Here is a 22,167-nt window from a genome sequence, read left to right as displayed (position 1 = left end):
ATAAGTGTCCATCGCTGGTCAGACGATGATGGGTGCATGTTTTTGGTGGGGGTCCTTACTGACGTGAGGTGGAGGAAACCCCATGTGAGCACGGGGAGAACATGCAAACTCCACACAGAAAGGCTCCTATTTTGGAGATAACCCGCCAGAGCACGGTGCCAACAGCGCCCCAGGCGCGAATCGAACCCAGGACCTTCTTGCTGTGAGGCAGCAGTGCAATGCACTGCGCCACCGTGCCACCGTGCCGGGTGGGAGGCTGTTCTGACGTCCTGCAAAGAAATTCAAGCAGAAACTCTCCAAAAACTCACAAGTTCAATGGATGCAAGAATTGTGAAGGTGATATCAAAGAAGGCTCCTATGTTAACATGTAACTTGGCTTGTTGAGATGTTTTTGATTGAAATAGATTTTGATTTCAGTAAATGCTGCAAATTCAACAAATGACCATTCTCAGTTCTTTACAACCTGTAATATGTTTTGAAACACTGTTGTGCATAATAATTTGGAACAGTGCATTTTGAGTTTTTTATTTTTGAAAAAAATACTGTTGACATTGGTAGGTTTGTTCAATAACATTCAAATTCTACCCTAATGGTTGATGCCTTGAAAATTATACTGACTGTCATTTGCATCGAATATTTAGGAAAACCAGAGGAAAATATCATTTGCATAATAATTTGGAATGCGGTGTATATGAAACAGCAGCAATTTATTAACAGGAACTTATGGCCTTTAATTTTTCTCAGTGGACAAACAAAGGTGTTCATATATCCACTCATCCATCATATAATACTCAAAGTGCCTAATGGACCATCAAGCCTCCATCTCCCAACCCCACGGCAGAATGGGGGGGCAGAGCAAGTATTGATAGTGCTGTTGCGCCCTGATAGCGTCTCTGAAAGTGCCGAATATTTACACAATAAAATCCAGATTTACAAAATTAAGTCAAAAGGTGTCTTATTATAATTTTTTCCATAGGAATTATGAAGCACCAATGCGTTCTCACTCCTTGCGGAAACGGTGGGAAAATAAAATCCATATTTACGAAAAATGGCAAGGGACTCTTTTCAACGTCTGCAACGCTCATCATTGCGATTGTAGGAACTACTGATGTGAACAGCTATGCTGTCAATGACGAGAAATCTTCCTGTCTCCATGACATCTTCTGCTTGATTGGATTAGTGTGTAGTGTACTACGGTGAAACTAGATGATGAGAAGATGAGAATCCATTATTTAAGGCATGGGTTTAGAGCATTTCAGCCCCCCCTAAAAAATGCATTGGCTGACCATTGCGCGCAGGACTCGGCATCACTGGCAGAAAGTGATCCCAAAATAACGCTAATCGCAGCTATCTGTATTCATCAGATCTAGGACCACGGAAAACGCTTGCAGTTGAAAAGTCATTTAAAATTGTTCCATTCCACAATCGGTGCCGCACATGTGTACAAAACTCGGGTTGGACCTCGTCAGCTTTGCTGCAGTGTGAAGCCAGTAGAATGGTGTGATAGGGCATTGCTCAATGCAAATGGCATGGAGACAACAGGTTTATGTACACAGGCATGCCATACTCACTCTGTGCTGTATTGTCACCAGAGGTTCTGTGGGTGATTTAAGTTTGAGCCTTATAAGGAAAAGAGAAGTGGAGCGAATAATTCAACAATGGCTCAGTCTGAGCTAAAATTCTGTGTATCTCAAGGGAAAGGCCCACAATTTTCAACCCAGGCCTTATTAAAAGGTTGATTCCCATAATTTCTAACTGGTTATACTGTAACACAACCTTGCTGACGATTTTACTATTGAGAAACTCACTACTCTGCTGTAGCTTCTCACTATGCTTGAATGCGGTCCAACGGCAAACTTTTAAGCTTTACAAAAACTAAGAATCTCCTTTTTAAAACCGGAAAATTCACAATATTGTCTATCTTTGTGTGTACTTGGAAGATGAGGGATCACAAATGCTACCTTTGATCAGATTTTTCAGGGTTTCATTGGCTCTTTTAATGAAATCAGCTCTTTTGGCTATATATGCACTAACATGAGATACTACAAACTGGCAGTTCTGCCACTTTCTACTGACAGCCTACTGTAGCCAATGTTATGCTTTGGATGTACGACAGCAATTGCAAAAAGTTGTTTTAAATAAAACATGATCAGTGTTTCCCATGCATTCATTTATCTGTGGCGTCCCAAAAATAATTTCTAACTGGGACACTCTGTCACTAGCTTACCCCCCCAGTTAGCTACCACCACAAATACTACACACACTGGTGATAATACAATTATTCACAACATATGCTTTGACAAGTATCACTATAATCTTTTTTTTTTTTTTTTTTTTCTTAAGGTTAAAAGTTTGCGTCATTGAACAGCAGTTATGCAACTGTGAGAAGTTTCTCAAGGGTAAATCGTTAAAATGTTCAAGGTTGTACTATGAAAAGTCAAAAGTCATGTTGATGGGAACCTTTCTTAGTCTGAAGCATATTATAGGAAGGACACATCTTCCTGTTTCCAACTGAAAATGAAAATTTGACACACCCAGCTGCATGGATTCAAATGACAATTTGGAACCCCCCTGAGGAATTTATTGTAGTTCCTGTGTTTGTTCTAGATTGTCTTTGACAGGCAGTTGTTCCAGATTGGCACATGACCAAACGCATCCATTTGCACAAACTTTTTTTTATTTTTTTATTTTTTTAATTTATACATTTTTTTGAGATTGATAACAAAACTCCAAAAAAGGGCACCCCAACAAAAATGCCTAAAACCAGACGCAGAAAGACTACAAACACCCACCTCATCAGAGCAGAGGAATCTGAGTGTTAATCCCATCAAATGCGCACAGGAGGTTGTTGTGAAAGACGCTATTTTTAGGCCCAGTCTCACAAGTGGAATAAAAAGGTGTGTGTGTGTGTGTGTGTGTGTGTGTGTGTGTGTGTGTGTGTGTGTGTGTGTGTGTGTGTGTGTGTGTGTGTGTGTGTGTGTGTGTGTGTGTGTGTGTGTGTGTGTGTGTGTGTGTGTGTGTAAAACAACATTTTGCACAGTGCATTTTTCAGATAATTGGCTGAAAAGACAGGGGAGAAAAGGCTGCGTTCAACATCAAAGCGTGCATGTGTTTCTTTTCTTTTTTCCAGGACACTCGGTAAGAAAAAGGCGGAGTGACTGAATGAGATGAGATTCAGGATGAAATGGCTTAATCTGCCCCATTGACAATGTGTGAGCGTCGTGGCTGATTTGGTTTGTTAACGGGGCTTTTTTTTTTTTTTTTTTTTTAAACGTCAGTCTCTTAAATGCCTGCATTGTAAATGAATGAATGAATGAAACTTTACACACAAATGAAACATCCATCAAAAATGGGCTCAATATGTATTTCCTTTGGAAGTAACATTTTTACTAGATTGGTGTTACTAAGTACTTGCAAATGACCCAATTACACAGCCCTAGAAAAGCCTTGATGGTTTGCCAAAAGAATACAAGTCAAATGGTCTTTGCTTGTTGCCTTTGTATTTTTTTGATCTGCCCTTTTTGACAAGGGTCTCCCTTTGCCACCGGGCAGCACAATCCCCTGGAAAAAGGTCAAAGACTTGGATTTGAAATGCTTCGTGGCAGCAGAACTAAAGGGTGGTTTACACGCACAGCCATACTCAGAATGCCGCGAATAATCAGGATAGGTCAATAATTTGAAACGGTCACTTGCGTAATACACCTAATCCCTTCCAGCAACATCCCTGGTTCACAAGTTTGAGTTTAATAGAGAGAAACATGAGTATTAAGTCCAAAGTTCTGTGCCGATATTATGAGCTTATTAGCTCGTGATCCAGGTTTCAGTGCACGTTTTGCGGTTGCAGAACACCAGTTTGACTATTCTTTATTCCTTTTTTTGTTAGAAAGTGAGAGAAGCTAATAGGCTCCTTTAAAGAGAGATTCTTGCACTGTTCTTTTTTTCTCTGGCCTCCATAAACCACTCGAGTGTAAAGATGTGTCTGTGAAGTGAGGACTGTTGTATGAGAGTGAACTTGACTGGAATACAGCAATCTGGTGAAGATGGTGTTTAATCAGGCCCTCCATGAAGTTGCTCTCCGTGCCTCTATAATAATCAATAATGGTTTAAACGTGTTTGAACCAACCAAAAACATTGCACCAGCCAAGATGGTGTGCATATTGATACCTTGTTCATAGGGTTGTCCTAATGCCGATTATTACTCCAGTCGCAAAAAGGTTGCTATTCTGTTTACGTGACCATTACCATTTGTTTAATCTGAATATTGCCTCAAACCATCTATAATTGTGATCATATGAACATTCGAGTAAAGAAGTGAAATGGTGCTGGCCCTGGTTTTGTTGTACATGCTTTGTAATAAAAGTAGCAGTGGAATAAATTGGTGTAGAAGGGACACTATTCTATAACCACTAGATGAAACGCTAAGAAATCCCCAGGTACTGTAATTGGGGGAAAGTGGCCTTCTCCGTGTCGTCTAGGTCAGCCCAGTCGATCCACGTGCGCATTTGTGCAGAATCTTGACCCGTTCTTACCCTCTGCCACCCAACAGCTACCCCGTCATCCTGTCCATCGAGAACCACTGCAGCGTTCCCCAGCAGAAGAAGATGGCCCAGTGCCTGATGGAGGTCTTGGGCGACAAGCTGGACCTGTCCAACGTCCGGGCTGAAGAGACAGGTCATCTGCCCTCGCCGGAGACCCTCAGGGGCAAGGTCCTCGTCAAGGTAAAAGGATCTGAGCTGGGAGAAGGGTGGACGTTTCATTTCCTGGAGCCGGAAGGACCTGTATTCGTTATACAGTTCCCACTGTTCTCATGAGGGGAGCAGAGCTTGCCTCAAGTCGGCTTTAAATATTTAAGTAGGATGTAAGCGCTGTAATATTTATTTGTTAATTTGTTTAATTTATTACATTTTTTTTTTTCAACATGAATTTCATGTCTGAAACCAATTTGAGTGCGAGTACCAAAGCCATGAAGTACCCACCCGCTATTACTAGGAGGTGGAGTGGCATTCAAAAATTGAGGTTAATGACTGCTTATGGAATCCGGAGGGCTGAATTCCGGCGCACCAGGGATTTCATTGCATCCTGCCATCGTCAATTTTTATTTATTTTGTATTTTTTCAGGGTTGGATACCTAAATAATATGATAATTTTGATAGCATCTACTGAATGGCCTTGTGTTGAGTATTGAAATTGCATTCTGCATTCTGTTGGAGTTTGATACACGAGTAGTTCATCTATAGCTTCTACACGAAGTAGTCAGCGAGTAAATGGGTCACGTCATTTTTATTTTTGATAGAACTTTTTTGAGAGAGATTCATGTAAACGCAGTACGTGGACAAAAATTGTATTAAAATGTTGTTAAGTAATCCATATTGAGGTCCAGGAATCTGCTTTGGTCAAGCACCATTAATGCAACTTTACCCCAGACAAATTCAACCCACCCAGCAAGCCTTGCAGGCACCCACCTCCTTGTCACCATGAATGAAAATGATTGCCTACCGTCGACGGCCATTAAACTCTGCTTGGGGGTTGGTTGAGGCGATTTTTACTGTTATTGCAGGTGGCCCGAGTTGGCCGAAAGAAGGGTGAAGGAAGGTGGAAGGGTCGAAAGCAGTGCCTCCATATCCCCATACTTGGGTCAACCTCGGCTGGAGTCTTGTATGCGGCATTCCAATTGAGCTCCTCAACAGGTGTTGTGGACATTTTAATGTAATTGTGGGGATAATTCCTCAAGCCTCGGCGAGCCCTCGTCAAGGTGAGGGGGTCACAGCTTTCAAATTCTGGCTGAAGTTTGGTGTCGTTTTGTTTTCATTTGAGCGCAGTCTCTCCGATCCGATAGCCAGCGCTTCCTTCCTTCCTTCCGTCCGTCTTTGTTTCCGTCCTCGTTTCTCGCGTATTTCCTCCCATCTCCACTCAAGTCTGCCGGTGTGCTCTCCTAGGGCAAGAAGCTGCCCGCCAACATTGATGAGAATGCAGAGGAGGGAGACGTTTCTGACGAGGACAGTGCTGACGAAATGGAGGACGACTGCAAGCTGATGAACGGAGACGTAAGTAGCCTCCCGCCTTGTTGACGCGCTCCCGCCGGAAGGACGCATCTACCCGCTTCCTGTTCCTGCGGGAATGATGTGTTTACCTGTTCCTGTATTTGTGTGTGTATTGACTGTACTGGTTGTGTTAAAATGTTTTCCTTTTTAACCTTGGAATCTGCATTCGGTCTCCCCTCTTTCTTCTTTGGAATTAGATTTCACGCTGATTATATCTATAGTGCACTCTGTCGAGTGCACTCCCTTCTCTCTCTCTCCCTCTCGTGTGTGTGTGTGTGTGTGTGTGTGTGTGTGTGTGTGTGTGTGTGTGTGTGTGTGTGTGTGTGTGTGTGTGTGTGTGTGTGTGTGTGTGTGTGTGTGTGTGTGTGTGTGTGTGTGTGTGTGTGTGATTAATCGATATTTCTTTCAGTGGTAGCGTCTCGTCCACAGTATATCTAGTATTTCTCGCCATGCAGTGTCTGAATCCCCCTACCGCCCCATGATTATCAGAATAACACGTTCTTCCCTACCTACAGTGTGTTTTTATCACCTTCCTGGTTCCTTGTCTCATCATGACCCTCTCTTTCTCTCTCTCCTCTATCTCTTCCTCCTACGTTCATTTCAATGTTGCTTACCTCTTTCAAAGTGGAAGGTATTGTATGCTCATGCTCATTCACCATGTTAGACGATAAGCCCTCATTGCCCTGCTGTGCCCTGCCCCGCCCTGCTCCGCCCCACTCATCGTGTTTCATATTTATAACTGTACCGCCCGTGAAACCCGCATTAAAAACTCTTTTAAAGTCGGGGGAAAATTGGGCTTCGGAGGTATTTATTGAAATCCATCGCAAGTTAAAAAAGCATGCATTTCCAAAACTTGTACCAAACCAATCTCGAAGCAGTTGTCTTTTTCAGTTTGTGAGAAGTACGTTTTGGTGGGGAAAAATTGTCTTGAGTTGGTTTGTGGATGAAGTGTGCCACCTAGAGGCCGAGGGCAGCATGTGCTTGTAGCCTCTCGCTCTCTCTCTCTCTCTCTCTCTCTCTTTCTCTCTCTCTCTTTCGATCTCGCTCTCGCACGCACAGCGCACAGCACGTGCGCCAAGAGAGTCTCGTTTCGCTCATATTGCATAATATTTCATATTCCCCAGCCATAACTCCCATGTGTTGCGTTAAAGTATGGAGCTTGCATTACCAAAGCTGTCATCCGTCATCTGACGAACAGCCCCCATGGCATCTTGTGTTGTGTAACCAGATGTTTCCTCGCATCTTTCCTCATCCAACTGCTTAAAATTTTTTACGAGCCTGCATGGGAGCAAGTACAAAAGTCATTGTATCAAAGGAAGCTTTCTATTGCTCAGAGATACAATGTTTACCTTTAGTGCATTGAGTGGGACGTTAAAGAGTCAGGGTTCTGCTCTGCGAGTCGCATGAGTCTCTTTTCGAGTTTCTTCCTCCTACGTTTATTTCAATGTTGCTTACCTCTTTCAAGGTAGAAGTTTTTGTATGCTCATGCTCATTGACCACGTTAGACGATAAGCCCTCATTGCCCCGCCCCACTCATCGTGTGCCATATCCATAACTGTACCGCCTGTGAAACCCGCGTTAAACACTCTTTTAAAGTCAGGGTAAAATTGGGCTTCCAAGGTTTATTAAAGTTAAAAAGCATGCATTTCCAAAACTTGTACCAAACCAATCTCTAAGCAGTTGTTTTTCCAGTATGTGAGAAGTACTGTATGTTTTGGTGGGGGAAAATTGTCTTGAGTTGGTTTGTGGATGAAGTGTGCCACCTAGAGGCCGAGGGCAGCATGTGCTTGTAGCCTCTCGCTCTCTCTCGCTCTCTCGCTCTCTCTCATGCGCCAAGAGAGTCTGGTTTCGCTCGTGTTGCATAATATTTCATATTCCCCAGCCGTCCTCCCTCATACTTTAACTCCATATCTTGTGTTAAAGTATGGAGCTTGCATTACCAACGCTGTCATCCGTCATCTGATGAACGGCCCCCACGGCAACGTCGGTGTTGTGTAACCAGATGTTTCCTCACATCTTTCCTCATCCAACTGCTCACAATTTTTTACGAGCCTGCATGGTAGCAAGTACAAAAGTCATTGTATCAAAGGAAGCTTTCTATTGCTCAAGGATAAAAAGTTTACCTTTAGTACATTGAGTGGGAGGTTGAAGAGTCAGGGTTCTGCTCTGCGAGTTTCAAGTCTCTTTTACAGCACATATAGACTGTGTATTAACTTCAACCTTCTCTCTCCTTCTCTTTCCCTCGCGCTCTGTGTCCTCCCACCCGCTGCCCGCTCCCTCTGTGCAGACCACGGCCAACAGGAAGCAGGTGGAGAACGTGGCCAAGAAGAAGTTGGACAGCCTGATGAAGGAGTCCAAGATTCGGGACAGGGAGGATCCGGACAGCTACACCATCGCTGCTCTGCCCCCTGCGGCCAAGCCCACGGACAAGGTTAGCTATGGGTTAGCAACTGGGTGCCTGTTTGGGGCCTTTTCCAGTGAAACTTGATGACATTTAGAGTGTATAAGGAGCCAGATAGTATTGAGATTATAAATCACTTTTATGTTATATTTTTTAAGATAAATTGACTCGTCTACTCTTCATGTACAGTTTGTGTATAAAATTATTCAGAAAACGAATAGAAAATTGTATATTTTTTATTTCTTCTGAAGTCTTGAAGATGTGTGACGAGAACAGCAAACTTTTCAATCTCTATAGCAGGGGTTTCAAAAACAGAAAGATGGATGTTATATATATATATATATATGTGTGTATATGTATGTATATATATGTGTGTGTGTGTATATATCCGTATATATGTATGTGTATGTATATATATATATATATATATATATATATATATATATATATATATATATATATATATATATATATATATTTATTTATTATTATTGCCTATAAAAATAGGCAATATAAATATAAAAAGTTAATAATAAAGCAATTAAAAAAATAAAAGTGAATAAAGAAAATGGGCATATGTGAAATTATGAAATTATACAATTAAACCTAACGGTTAACTGTGCACATTAAATATGACGATATGTGATAATGCAATAATGATAAACAACAAAATATATAAAAAAGGAAACAAAGAAGTAAAAGAAGAGAAGAAAAATAAGTAAAAACAAGTGAAAACCAGTGATTCAGAAAGCCGAACCTAAGATAAGAAAATAAATAAAATAAAAATGGTAATGTACAATAAACTTAATGACAAAGACATTAAATATAAGTATAAGAAATGGACAAAAAATATTTTTTTTATTAAATTAAATTAAAAGTTAAAACATCTCTCATTAGAAAATTCACATTCAGTTATTATCAAGAGATGATTTTGGGGAGATAATAATTATAGATAATGATTATTTTTTACAATTACATAATAAAGAGAGAGTTCAATCCAGTTATCCGGTCTGCATTTTGCGACCTGAAATTAGTTTGTCACCTCTTCTACCGCAATAAATGAATTGTCCTTATTTTATAACACATCTTGTTTTTTAAAAGTTCTTTCTTATATTTTGTCTTTTGAGAAACACAAACACTTGCTTATACAGTATTAATATTAATATCGCAATCATATTAATCTTATCAATTCATATGTTCTTACCACATTGGCGGATTATCATACCTTATAGTATATATTTTTTAGTGCAGACATTTTTTTGCAATCATCTTTTTGTTGACATTGAGGTATTTTTTGTTTGATAAATTTTTTGCTAAATAATTTTTTTTCCTCTATAGTCTCCCTGCGTTTTTTCTCTCTACTTTTTTCTCACAAGCTAACAACTCCTCTTCTCCTGTCTCGCTGTCTCCATTACTCAAGTTAAGAGGCGGTGGGCGACGTTTGGGAAGGCGGTGTGTTTTAATCGGGTACTCCCAACCCACCTAATGGGAGTGCACGACTTCAATTAGGCAAGCGCTTGTCCTTGCCCCCCCTTGCTGCAATACATTGAGTCTAAAGTACCTACCGTCCTACGTTCTTTTTAAACAAATGACTGATTTTCGAACCAAGCATTAAAAATGACCACTCTTAAAGGGATATCTACCTAGAAAAATTCTCCACATTTAGTTCCTGCGTTTTTCTAGCGTTATTGAACATATTAGTTTGTAAATCTGCTTTGTGGTAGCCCTTGTGTTCATTATTACTATCCTCTTGCTTATCGCCTTGTTGTCCTCAGAACAAAGGAGAGGATGGCACCGACACCGCAGACGAAGCCAACCCTGCCAGCAACAAGCGGGGGGCACGCTCCTTCATGGGCAGCTTCTCCAAACGCAAGGTGTGTGTGTGTGTGTGTGTGTGTGTGTGTGTGTGTGTGTGTGTGTGTGTGTGTGTGTGTGTGTGTGTGTGTGTGTGTGTGTGTGTGTGTGTGTGTGTGTGTGTGTGTGTGTGTGTGTGTGTGTGTGTGTGCACTTACTCGCGCACGTGCGAATAAGTGACAGCAACATTATGATGTGAGATTTGAATGTTCTTAACTTGGAAAAACAGCTGAAGTATTAAAGTGTTTTTTTGTGCTTTTCCCCTACCCCTCCGGCAATCGGATGGTTTAGTGGGCAAGCAGGACAAAAATGTACCATATTCACCCGAATATACATGTAGGTCGACCCTGATTATGAGACGACCCCCCAAATAAAATAATTGTATTTGATAATAATGATAACGCAGCATGCAGTTGTTCAGAGAATACACGGTAGCCTATGTACGAAAGATTGAACGTAATGCGGATCCAAATTTCACAAGCGCGAGTTCCACCAAGAAGCCGCTGGCAGTTTGGAACATGCTAAGCATAGCTCAAGCTGATTCCCATCTGATTGAGTCAGTAACACTATGGTGAGTGCAGGTGAGTCACACAGGAGCTAGCAGACCCACCTGCTTCTTTTAAATCAGCCGTGCAGGAAAATTTTGGGTTCCCGGTGAACTAGGACAGCAATGGAAAGAAGTGGTGGATGGGACGAGGACGGTTTGTCTGCGTTGTTCCACAGTTGTAGGGTATGTGTGTGGAAACAAATTGAAACACTCCTGCTATCCACAAGTTCTATTTTTTATTATTCTACCGTATATTGACATTTAAAAGTCTTGACCCCGAATATAAGACAACCCCACTTTTTTGGGGGGGAAAGGAAAGACCCTATACTCGGGTCTTTCCTTTGCTTGAAATGTAACTAGTTAACAGTGAAGAGACATGAAGTTTTCAATATTTTGAGATTTTCTGTTTCTGTCTGTTTCTTTTATCATGGCCACCCATCTCTAAAAGTGATGTGTACACTAAGCCAAATGCATAATTCCACTTTTACCAAACAAAATTCCCGTTCAGATTACTTTCATCAAGTGTTTCAAACCCAGACAAAATGATAATCATTTGAAATATTGAATTGAAAAACTGAAAGACTCACAATACACTTCAGAGTATGTCATCTAGATTTAAATCACATCATATTCTCATCACATTAGTCTGGAACATCGTGAAAGAGTCCTGTCGAGGATAACTGCCCGTTCTTAATATTTTTGATTAAGTTATTTATCAATTTCAGAAAAAGGCCAGCAAGCTGAAGAAGACCTCCAGTCTAGAGGACACGGACACCGACCCAGAGAGCACCAGCAGCACCTCCCGCGCCCCCCTGCACCACAGCAAGTATGCAAACATGCATACTTTACCCTTAACCATAGAACGTAGCTTGTAGATGTTATCACATTGATTTATGATTTTTTTAAATTGAAGGGTGAATTAAAAGTTGCGTTAAAAGTAGAATTTATTATTGCACTTAATGAACTGAATGAATGTTGTGACGAACTGCGAAAATAAATGTGGGAAAAAGTCAGAAAAGAAATAGCAAAAATGGTGATAAATAAAATGTTTAATTCTTAAATTAAGGAAAGTAAGGAAGGTTCAGAGCATCAATAGTCTGCTGTTTCAGCTCGGGCTCGGCGCTCCCTGCTGTTCTAAAATGTTGTCTCATCTACGCCACCGCTTTCAACCAGTTCTCTCTTTTTCCACCCCCCCTGCCCGGTAGAAAGAAGAAAACAATGAAGCTGTCCAGGGCACTGTCTGACCTGGTCAAATACACCAGGTCCGTCGGGCTCCATGACATCGAAGCACAAGGTCAGCAGGGGTCAGCATTGCTTATAACCTATGTCTATGACTCTTCACTCTTCTTTTTATGGAGTTTTCGCAGATTCTGGAAGGTACCCCACGATCAAATAGTCCTTAAACTCCTGGACGCTACGATGTCTCTTATAGAAAAAGGGAGCAAAGCTCAATTTTCCAGTCCGATTGACCTTCTTTTCTTAGTAATCTGTTTTCTTGTCTTTTCCGGATGGGTTTTGAAATTCAGTGCAATTGTATTGATGGTGTTAAAACAATCTGTGGCACCTAGGTAGTTCAAATGTATATTTTATGACTTTTATTTTAAGATAGGTTGAGATGTATTTCAAACATTGACTTGGGCCCTGTCTACACGTATATGAATCTTTTTGAAAACTTTTCTCTGTGTTTTGGCCTTCCGTCCCTACACGAAAACTGCATTTAGGCTCACTAGAAGCTAAGCTTTTGGAAAAGGCCTACCAGGATGGCAATTTTTTAAACTCTACTTTCAGTGTATTTGCGTGGGACGGTTAAAACTGAGCTCCTTGAAAACGCTGACATCATGACCTCCGAGGTCACATTTGAACATGCGTCAGGAGTATTGTTAAGGAACCGGTATCAAAATCCAGGTTTTTGTATGGGTGACCTGCCTCCAATGTTAAAATCCAGAGCTAGGCTGTTCCTTTACTCCACACTATTAACTCTGTCCGCCTCACAGCCAGCTGCAGTTGGCAGGTGTCCTCCCTGAGCGAGACCAAGGCCCATCAGATCATGCAGCAGAAGCCGTCCGCCTTCATCCACTTCAACCAGCGGCAGCTGTCCCGCATCTACCCCTCGTCCTACCGCGTGGATTCCTCCAACTTCAACCCGCAGCCCTTCTGGAATGCTGGGTGCCAACTGGGTAATTCAGAGAAGTTCAAAAAGGCATCAAATGCCACTCCCAGTCAAGTGTCAAGTCTCCAGAAATCTTGAATCTGAAACATATGTGGCCATTTCAAGAAATGTCTCTTGTATTTTTAAGTCAAACGGCCCATCAAAAAGAGGTTCACAAATAGCCAATGAATTATCAATTTCATCTATATGCAAATATGCCTATTTACAAGAAAATCATTTGCCACAATGGTTTAAGGTGGTTAACAATTTACTTAAAGCACATCATTTAAAGCACTTGTGGTAATGTGTCATATTATAGTACAAAAAAAAAGAAAAAAGGGTGCAGTTATCTTAACGTCTGTAGTAAAGTATAATGGAAAACAATGAAAGAATATGATAGCAGTAAAAAAATATGATAAAATGAAATAAATACCATAGATCACCTTGATAACTTGGTAGCCGGTCATGGGGATGGTAGCTCAGGAGGTAGAGCTGGTGGTCTAGTGATTCAAAGGTTGCTGGTTGGATCCCAGGCTCCTCCTGCTAGCATGCTGTAGTGTCCTTGAGCAAGACACTTAACCCCTAATTGCTCCTGATGGCTGCGTCCGTCGGTGTTTGAACAATTGTAAGTCGCTTTGGATAAAAGCGTCTGATCAATGACTTAATGTAATGTAATGTAAACCTTGTAGCTTTGCGCATATGTGGATTCTGCAGCAGCCAAAGAAAGTCGTTTTCTATATTATTTCACATCAAGTTACTTGCTGTTATGGTATTTGATTTTCCAGTGGCGCTGAACTACCAGTCTGAGGGCCGGGTGCTCCAGCTCAACCGGGCCAAGTTCTACAGCAACGGCAACATCGGTTATATCCTCAAGCCGTCCTGCATGTGTGAAGGTACAGCAGATACTGCAAAGAAGACTAGCTTATTGTTTGATTAGGGGAACCGGGTAACAAAATATTTTTTCCTACCTTGACTTCTGTGTCCCTATGTAAGCTGGATTTTGGGAAAACAGGATTCTTTGGGGTTCTGAATACAATTTGCTGGTAATTAACTCCGGAACAGTGTTTGGTTGTTCATTGGACGGCCCTAATATAAAGGTAACTTTTAGATGTAGTCTTGCTGTTTCCTAATTTCAAGAGGTTTATTCCTCACATACATATACATACTTTCATACATATATTCAGTGAAATGTCAATGTAATGCACCCGGTCATTACACACAATATGTCCTAGACTGAACACAGTAGCTACCTAAGAATTTCTACTCTACTCTGATTCCGAAAACGTAATGCAGTTAGTCGAATACTATAGAATAAAATAAAAATATATAGAATAAAATAAAATAAGAACTCAAGGTAATGCTGGGTGGGGGTACAAAATAGATAAAGGGAATAGGCTTATGTATATGGGATAGACTTGTGTATATGGGATAGGCTATTTATGTATATACAGATATTTGCATTAAAGTGGCATGTGAATAAAGTGAGGTAGTGTTTGTGAGATATACAGCACAGTATACAATCAAGTTCAGTCAAGTACAATACAATACTACACATCTGTTTAAACCATAGATGTGTTTTCGGCTAAATGGTTAAATGCCCACTAGCTGGAGTGACCGTTTCAATATTTGTGCTATGTGCAGGTGTCTTTAATCCCAGTCTGGAGGACCCATTGCCAGGCCAAATTAAAAAACAGCTGGTCCTGAAAATCATCAGTGGACAGCAGTTACCCAAACCCAAGGACTCCATGCTAGGGGATAGGGGAGAGGTACAACCATCACACACAAACACACAAAAACGTTCAACCTTTTGTTTTCGCGAACCAAACATGAAACACAAGTCTGTCAGCCAGGTAAGCCAAAAGATTTCTAGCCCAAAGAGTGGCAAAAACCTGCCCAGAGTTGGTAACGCTGAAATGAGTTCACTTCTTGGAACATCAAAGCTGGCAACCCTGCCTGATGGTTGAGGAATTTATTATCATTGTTCTGAAATATCTATGTTGAGATTTTACATTACCACATAGATATCTCACAACATACTATATTATAAATTCAAAATCTCATGTTAAAGTGTTAAATGGCCAATTTATCACATTAAACTATGAGTCAATTAGTGCTGCCCCCTGAAAGGCAATGAGTCGAATCAGTCGATTCTTCATTTCAACAATCGTTTCTTTTTTTTTTTTTTTTTTTTTGTCAGTCAGTGTGCATTACTATCCCCTCCCACTGAATTGTTAAATATTCGCCAAATCCGATTCGACTGACAAAATTCTGAGTATGGTACAGCCCTAGAGTTAATGTAAAGTATGATAAAAGTAAAATATAGGTTTTATTTTTTCAAATGCTATTTTTTTTTTTTTTGATTTATACTATTAAAATTGAGTGTCTCAATTGCCTGAAATAATATATATAGATCACTGTACTCCACACTTCTACACTATTTCTACAAATCTTTTGACTTTTATCATTATTTGGATTGTTGATCTTTATTCGCATTATTTGGTCTTATTTGGTCACCAGTCTAGCTGTTTGGTTTCACAATCTGCAGCACGCAAGCTTTATCTGTTTATATTTTCACTATTCTAATGAATCATATTGTAAAACGGGATCAGATTTTAAATTAGCATTTCGTAAAAAAACATGGTTTGTGTTCTTTGATTTGGGTGAACTCCACTTCCGGTCTAGAGCACTGATCAGACTTGTATCCGATACCAGTTGGATGAGTATTACAAACGTGCGTGTGTGTGTGTGTGTGTGTGTGTGTGTGCGTGCGCAAGATCATCGACCCCTTCGTGGAGGTGGAGATCATAGGGCTGCCGGCGGACTGCTGTAAGGAACAGACCCGGGTGGTTGACGACAACGGTGAGAGGCCTTAAATTTCACTGCTTGCATTTGTGATTACTACATTTTTTATTTTTTACCCCGCTAAGCTAGTCCTGGAAAAACACAGAAGACACTGCTTCCATCTGCTTATAAGATAAAGAGACCAATTGAGGTTCACGTATCAACGTTATATATATATATATATATATATATATATATATATATATATATATATATATATATATATATATATACTTTATATATACTTTTTATCCCAAAAATAGACTTTCAAAATAAAACTTTTGGCTCGCGCCTTCTCATGGTCGTCAGTTTAGCCTCCCAAAGTGTTTACCGTGATAGGACGACACTCTATATATTGTGAGGGAAAAATGATTACGATCAACTATTTTGAATGAGGACAAAGGCCTCTACCTCCAAAAGGGGGTTTGAAAACATTTGTCTGTCTTCCCAGGAACACCCCAGAGTTCATGTAAAGAGAAATGTCTTGCTCCTACAATGTCAATTGTAATATGAAAGAATCAGATCACACTTGGCCTGTTTACCTTCTATAGAGATGGGGGACACCTGGAAGTGCATTGTCATGCAACCCCCATTCAGCCAGGTCAAGGTTGCAAGTACCCAATTTACATTCTAGGAAGCCAGGAAGCCAGGAAGACAGTTAGGGGGAAGGCAGACTCGTCTGAGACCTCTGACCCAAACCACACCTTGTTTCTACTGTATAAAGCCTCCTGTGTTTCTCTGTGATATCAGATTGATCCGAGCGCTGCTTTGGAGCAGTACTGAATCTTTCTCTTTATTCTGCAGAATAAATAATCTTGGATATTCTCAGTTTTGTCTTCTTGTAGCGGGCAGATTAACCTCACCGATCATTGCGGAAGAATTTCCTTAACAATATCTTTTGCACTTTCATGAATTCAGTCACCCGCACATCCAAAACACTCTCCCACTGGATATTCAGTATGTAGAGGGTTGTGGTTGTGATTTACTGTGACATGTGATTATGTATGGATGATGCATGTGTTTATCCGCTGTAGTGTGTGTGTGCGTGTGTGCGTGCGTGCGTGCGTGCGTGCGTGCGTGCGTGCGTGCGTGCGTGCGTGCGTGCGTGCGTGCGTGCGTGCGTGCGTGCGTGCGTGCGTGCGTGCGTGCGTGCGTGCGTGCGCGCGCGCGCGTGCGTGCGCACGCTGGCTTGCTTTCTGTATACGGTCTGATCTATAATGGATGAGCTCAGCACTGGGAGACCTGCGTGGACAGCAATTCCCTGTCTGCTTCCTTGCACGGGTACATACACAGACTCAATTATTCATGAGTGCTGAGCTTGCTCTGTTACGTCTCTTTCACCCTGTTCTCCATCGGCCTGTCCACTTTTTCTTCTCATCTCTGTCCATCTACATCCGTCCTTCTCATACACCCCCTTTTTCTCTCTCTCCCTGTCTTCTCACTCCACATCTCACTCTCCATGGCACACCACTCATTCAAGTCCTACAATTATCTCCTCCTCTGCCTTTTCTTTAACTTTTCTCTCTCCTCCCTCTCTCCCGCACACTCTCCTTCCGCCTGACCTTCCCCTCGCCTCCCCAGGGTTTAACCCTATGTGGGAGGAGACCCTGGTCTTCACCCTGCACATGCCTGAGCTGGCCATCGTTCGCTTCCTCGTGTGGGACCACGACCCCATCGGCCAGGACTTTATTGGCCAACGCACCATCGCCTTTAACAGTATGATGACAGGTAAGGGGGTCAGATTGGGGTTCCCATGTGGGTGAAACAAAAAATTGAATCTATAATTTTTAATATTGGAAATGTCTGGATATTGTAGCTTTGAATGCATTTCAATGGACTTTCGTAACCCGATCAAAATGAAATCAAGAATCAAACTCAAATGCTTTGCTTCTATTCAACCTCTAGTCTATTCCAGTTCCAAGTTCTGATTTTAGCCCTTTCATTGGATGGCATTATTTCATACAGACAGCGGGGCCCTCCTCTTTCCAGATTATTAAAGTGGTAATCTGTAAGATTATTTTGTTTAAATAAATCCCATGTTTGACTTTTGTTTTTAGCTGCCACTTTTTTTTAGAAAGAGACGCGAAGGCCTCCACCACACGTTGGCTAGTAGTTGTCAGTAAACTGGATGATCATTCGCAAAAAAAACACCCTCAGATGGAAAAGAAAATCCCCACCATCTGGAGTGACCAAGAAAATCAATCGATCAGGAGAGGCCCCACCTATGAGAAGGTCATTTTTCCGTCAGAGTGAAACAAGGGTCAACCCAGATGTGTAAATGTTGCGGCTTGAAATGGAAATCCGGGACTTCCAATGTAATCCAAACAAATCAGATGATCTTATGGAGTGCTGGTAAATTGGTTTCTGCCAATTTACACCATTTTTACAGTTAACTAGTCTAGTGAGATATAGACATGGCTGACAGTATCAACACGGAGAAAATAGGCTCAAAAGTCTTCTTCAAAAGACCAAAGGTCATGATGCCAAAATATAATCTAATGTTAAAGGATGTCAGATTTTACACAAATATCAATTTCTGCACCTTTAAGCAGGATTTGAAATACTCAAGCGACTTTTCCACAGCTGTCTGTGAGATGGTGTGTGGCCTCCTTCTCTCTTCTTTTCTGTTACATCTTTTTCTTCATGCTTCTGTGATATCTGTATGTGCAGGTTACCGCCACGTGTACTTGGAAGGTATGGAGGAGGCCTCCATCTTTGTTCATATCACCGTGAACGACATCTCCGGTAAGGTAGGTACAAAACAAACCAAAATATAGTTGGTGGAGCCAGCCAACATATACTGTCCTACAAAAAGTAAAAATGAAAAAGTACTGTTTCCATCCTCACAATCTGTGACAGTTTTATCTTGTCTTGCAAGGAAACGGAAGGAAGGAAACAACGTCGCTTCCTGTTTTTGCTGGAAATGAGATGCACCCGAAGTGTGTGGGTGTGGTGCACTGTCTTTATCACAATATATTCATACGGTGAAATGTAACAATTATTTTGCTTCAGTGGTTGTGACGTAGTTCTATCGTAAAAGAGTTTCAACCCTTAGATTTAATTTAAAATTATCTTCATTTATTTAGCATCGCCTGAGGTCGGCCTCTGGGCTCTACTGCTCATCACTCCTGGTGTACAGAAAAGATATGCTTAATGAGCTTGAAATATAGAAGTGATGAGATTGAATCACTCACTGGATATAAGAGTGGAGCCTAACAGGTGGATGCAGAGGGGTGGAGGGAGCGCAGCAAGCAAGCAGGCAAATTTGTGGAATTGCATGCGATTCCATCGGTTATCATGAGTTGCAACTTAAGAAAACAGAAACGAGAAATGTCTGTTTTTCTCTTGAAAATGTTGTTATCTGTGCATCTAAAAGCCATGAAAAGTATTTGAATAAGCAGAGTCACTAATTAAAGTTGATCGGGTAAGTAGGGTATTGTTCTGCTCCTCAGAACTTCAACAAAAGGGGTTGTTGGTTATGTAGAAGTACTGTCAAGAATTATTTTGTGAGTGATGGTGTTTCATTGACTGGCAATATTGTCCTCTTATAGAAGTCAGCTGAGTAAACAAAGTGTTTATGTGTTCGTTCTGCTGTACACATTCCTCACTCTATGATGAATAATGAGTATAAATAATGAGCTCTCACTCAACATTCTTTCTTCATTCTTAACCCCCGGGAACAGTGGACAAAGGTGTTCACCGTTACCTTTTGCTCTCTACAGGGGCTCCGACTCCCGGATCGCTCCCAAAATCTCATCTGCTTTTCAACCCAGCCCCCCCTATGCCGCCACCACCGAGGCTACCCTCTGACCATCCTATTTTACTCTCTTTCTGTCTGTCTTTCTCTTCCTCTCTAAACTGTTCTCCTCCTCTGTCTGTTTGTGATTTCAGTGGAACCCTCTTTGCCCAAGTGCAGCATGTAGAGGCAGGAAGTTGTTAGGAGCCCTGAAGCTGCCGCTCAGAACTCAGGTGTAGTGAGACCCAGTCGGCGTGTTGCATGTGCCACAAGCACCGCCCTCTTGGCCGGGCACCTCCCCCCCCTCCGCCCCCCTAAACTACCCACCCTCACCCCACCCCTCCTCTCCACACTTCTACTCCAGTAGAGTGGAAGCACACCTGGGTTCCACAAATGCCACCTCACCACTCTCTCCATTAATAGTGTTATGCTTGGGCCCTTTAAAGATTTCTAAACATTCCCGGTTGAATCAGTGCTACGAAATGACATAACGCTACAATTGGCATCAGCATTGCGAAAATGATTGTTCATAAAAAATAATAATAAAAAAATATTATATATATATATATATATATATATATATAAACGAAAACAGCTTATACAGTATATACGTACATAACAGCTTTTGATGAGATTGATCAACTACTAGACTGGAGGTTGGTTAGTTAGGGTTAATTAACTAAAAACTTTGCCTGCAGTCAGTTTTAAAGGTACTTTAAAATAAATTTACTTTACTTTCCCATTTATCAATAACTTACTTACTTTTTACTTGCTATTGTTTGGGTTCTGGCACCCGTTTCATCATTTATCGATTTCATATGTACCCTGCCACTTACATGACTGACATTGTGCGTAACGTGTGCTCGCTTCATGGTGAAGAATAGTACGAGTACTTAGCAGTACTCATACTGGATGCTAGATACCAGATACAGGATACTCCAGTCTTTTGTGAAATTCTGTCTATCTCAGTGGCTCATTAGCCTTCAGTACGAGTGTCTGTGGAGCAATCTCTGAAAGTGGTGGCTGACCTTCATTCAAGTTCAAGTTCAAGAGATTATTTGTCACATACAGAAACTACTTGCAAAGGTTAACTTAAAACATAGGACGTGTCAGACATTTTTCTTTACTTCTACCACTCCATATTGGTAGGGGGCAGCCGCGTCTCCCAATGCATGTATGTCTATGGAGGCAGGAGGTCTGTCCAAAATTTAAATCATCATAACTTGCTGAATTTTCGACCCATTTTCAAGCAGTTTGGTTTGCAGTTAAAATTTGACAAAAAATGAAAAACGAACTGAAACAATATTGTGTACCTACAATACAAACTAAAATAAAATATACAGGAAATGTCTTTAGCTTTAGTCTATTCTCTAGTCAATTTGATCAAATTTGTCAACATATAGCCGTTACAATACAATACAAGTTCTTGTCTTTGTAGACAGACAGCATTAATAATGAGCATGGCTCAGACCTCATCTGGTGGAGAACTACTTTTAAATGGAAAGATGCAAATTTGAATTGACCATATAGTTAACAATGAGGGGATAATCAGGACTTCTGAGATTCTTATTGTCTGTGTGGTGAGCATATATATGTGGGTCTAACAGAGAAACAGAGACACAGGCCAATTGTGATCAGGCCAAGTGTGATCATAGGAATTAGTGTTATCACAGCGCTTGTCTGTCTTAACTTGTGTTTCTTCTCCTTGGAAGATTTAAATTCATTCTGTAAAGTATCAGATAAAACACAAAGTACAAAGAATTTTGTTTGGTTACTGTAATAACGCTTTTAAAAATTATTATATCAAATTTTCATTATTTAGCTGATGTATAACTGCATAGTACTGTATCTTAATTACTCAAATAAAAACTTATATTTTCAGTTTCTGCAACTAAAAGCTGATGCCTGGTTGCCTGCCTGGCAACCACTTTTAAAAGTTGGTGTTTAGCCCTGTGCAGGATGGGGTGTTGAGCCAAATCATTCCAAAACCTGAAAATGAACTTGAAAATCTAGCCAGCAGATCTGTTTTGAAAGTTGTATTGGGTCATTTCTTATGAATTACTTCATCCAGGGGCCTCTTGTGATTCAGTCTTGTGTAATATTGTTTCTGTAGCTTGAAGTATTCATTTCTGGCTCAAAAAAAAAAAAACCCAAAAAAACAAAAACATCTGCAATAAAATACACTAGGGTATGGAACCAGTAGCACCGCCCACCCCGCCCCTACCCTTCCGATCCCCACACTGAGCCAATGGCGAAAATACACTAACAGGAAGACTGCCAACTCATGCCTCATATGAGTTGTGAGCATGAAACACGTGAACAAGGCTTGACTCTCCCACATTTTCCATTGACTCTCCAAGTAGATCCAATGTCATAGGCCTATGTCGGCCAAAGGAGGGAATACCAGGCTGTATCTGAAATCATGTGCTACATGCATGTGCGTATTACCGCCCAGCGGCCTTTAGCATTGGAGTAAAACAAACAGTCGCTCCTCAGAAAGCTTAATGTGCATGCAGTGTGTGCACATACTAACTTGCCGTGCTAATTCTAGCTAGTATGCTTAGTATGCGATTTTGGATGCAGCAAGTGAGTACCAGA

The 22,167-nt window shown here is 41.0% G+C and overlaps 1 protein-coding gene across 1 annotated transcript in view; it reads left to right on the top strand.

Moving 5' to 3' along the window:
* plch2a (phospholipase C, eta 2a) overlaps positions 1 to 22,167 on the top strand; it is a gene marked incomplete at its 5' end in the record, with an annotated part of 71,617 nt that overhangs the window by 39,783 nt on the left and 9,667 nt on the right. Inside the window, 12 exons of the mRNA XM_080015352.1 lie at positions 4,547 to 4,718; positions 5,937 to 6,044; positions 8,329 to 8,472; positions 10,218 to 10,316; positions 11,569 to 11,669; positions 12,049 to 12,137; positions 12,838 to 13,020; positions 13,778 to 13,885; positions 14,634 to 14,758; positions 15,767 to 15,851; positions 17,415 to 17,561; positions 18,504 to 18,583. Coding sequence (XP_079871478.1) covers positions 4,547 to 4,718; positions 5,937 to 6,044; positions 8,329 to 8,472; positions 10,218 to 10,316; positions 11,569 to 11,669; positions 12,049 to 12,137; positions 12,838 to 13,020; positions 13,778 to 13,885; positions 14,634 to 14,758; positions 15,767 to 15,851; positions 17,415 to 17,561; positions 18,504 to 18,583 — 1,441 coding nt within the window. The remainder of the gene's footprint in view (positions 1 to 4,546; positions 4,719 to 5,936; positions 6,045 to 8,328; positions 8,473 to 10,217; positions 10,317 to 11,568; positions 11,670 to 12,048; positions 12,138 to 12,837; positions 13,021 to 13,777; positions 13,886 to 14,633; positions 14,759 to 15,766; positions 15,852 to 17,414; positions 17,562 to 18,503; positions 18,584 to 22,167) is intronic.

Source organism: Zeus faber (genome assembly GCF_960531495.2).
Source record: "Zeus faber genome assembly, chromosome: 15".
Taxonomy (NCBI): Eukaryota; Metazoa; Chordata; class Actinopteri; order Zeiformes; family Zeidae; genus Zeus; species Zeus faber.
The sequence above is the reverse complement of the archived record's forward strand: the minus strand, read 5'-3'. Positions and strand labels throughout refer to the sequence as shown.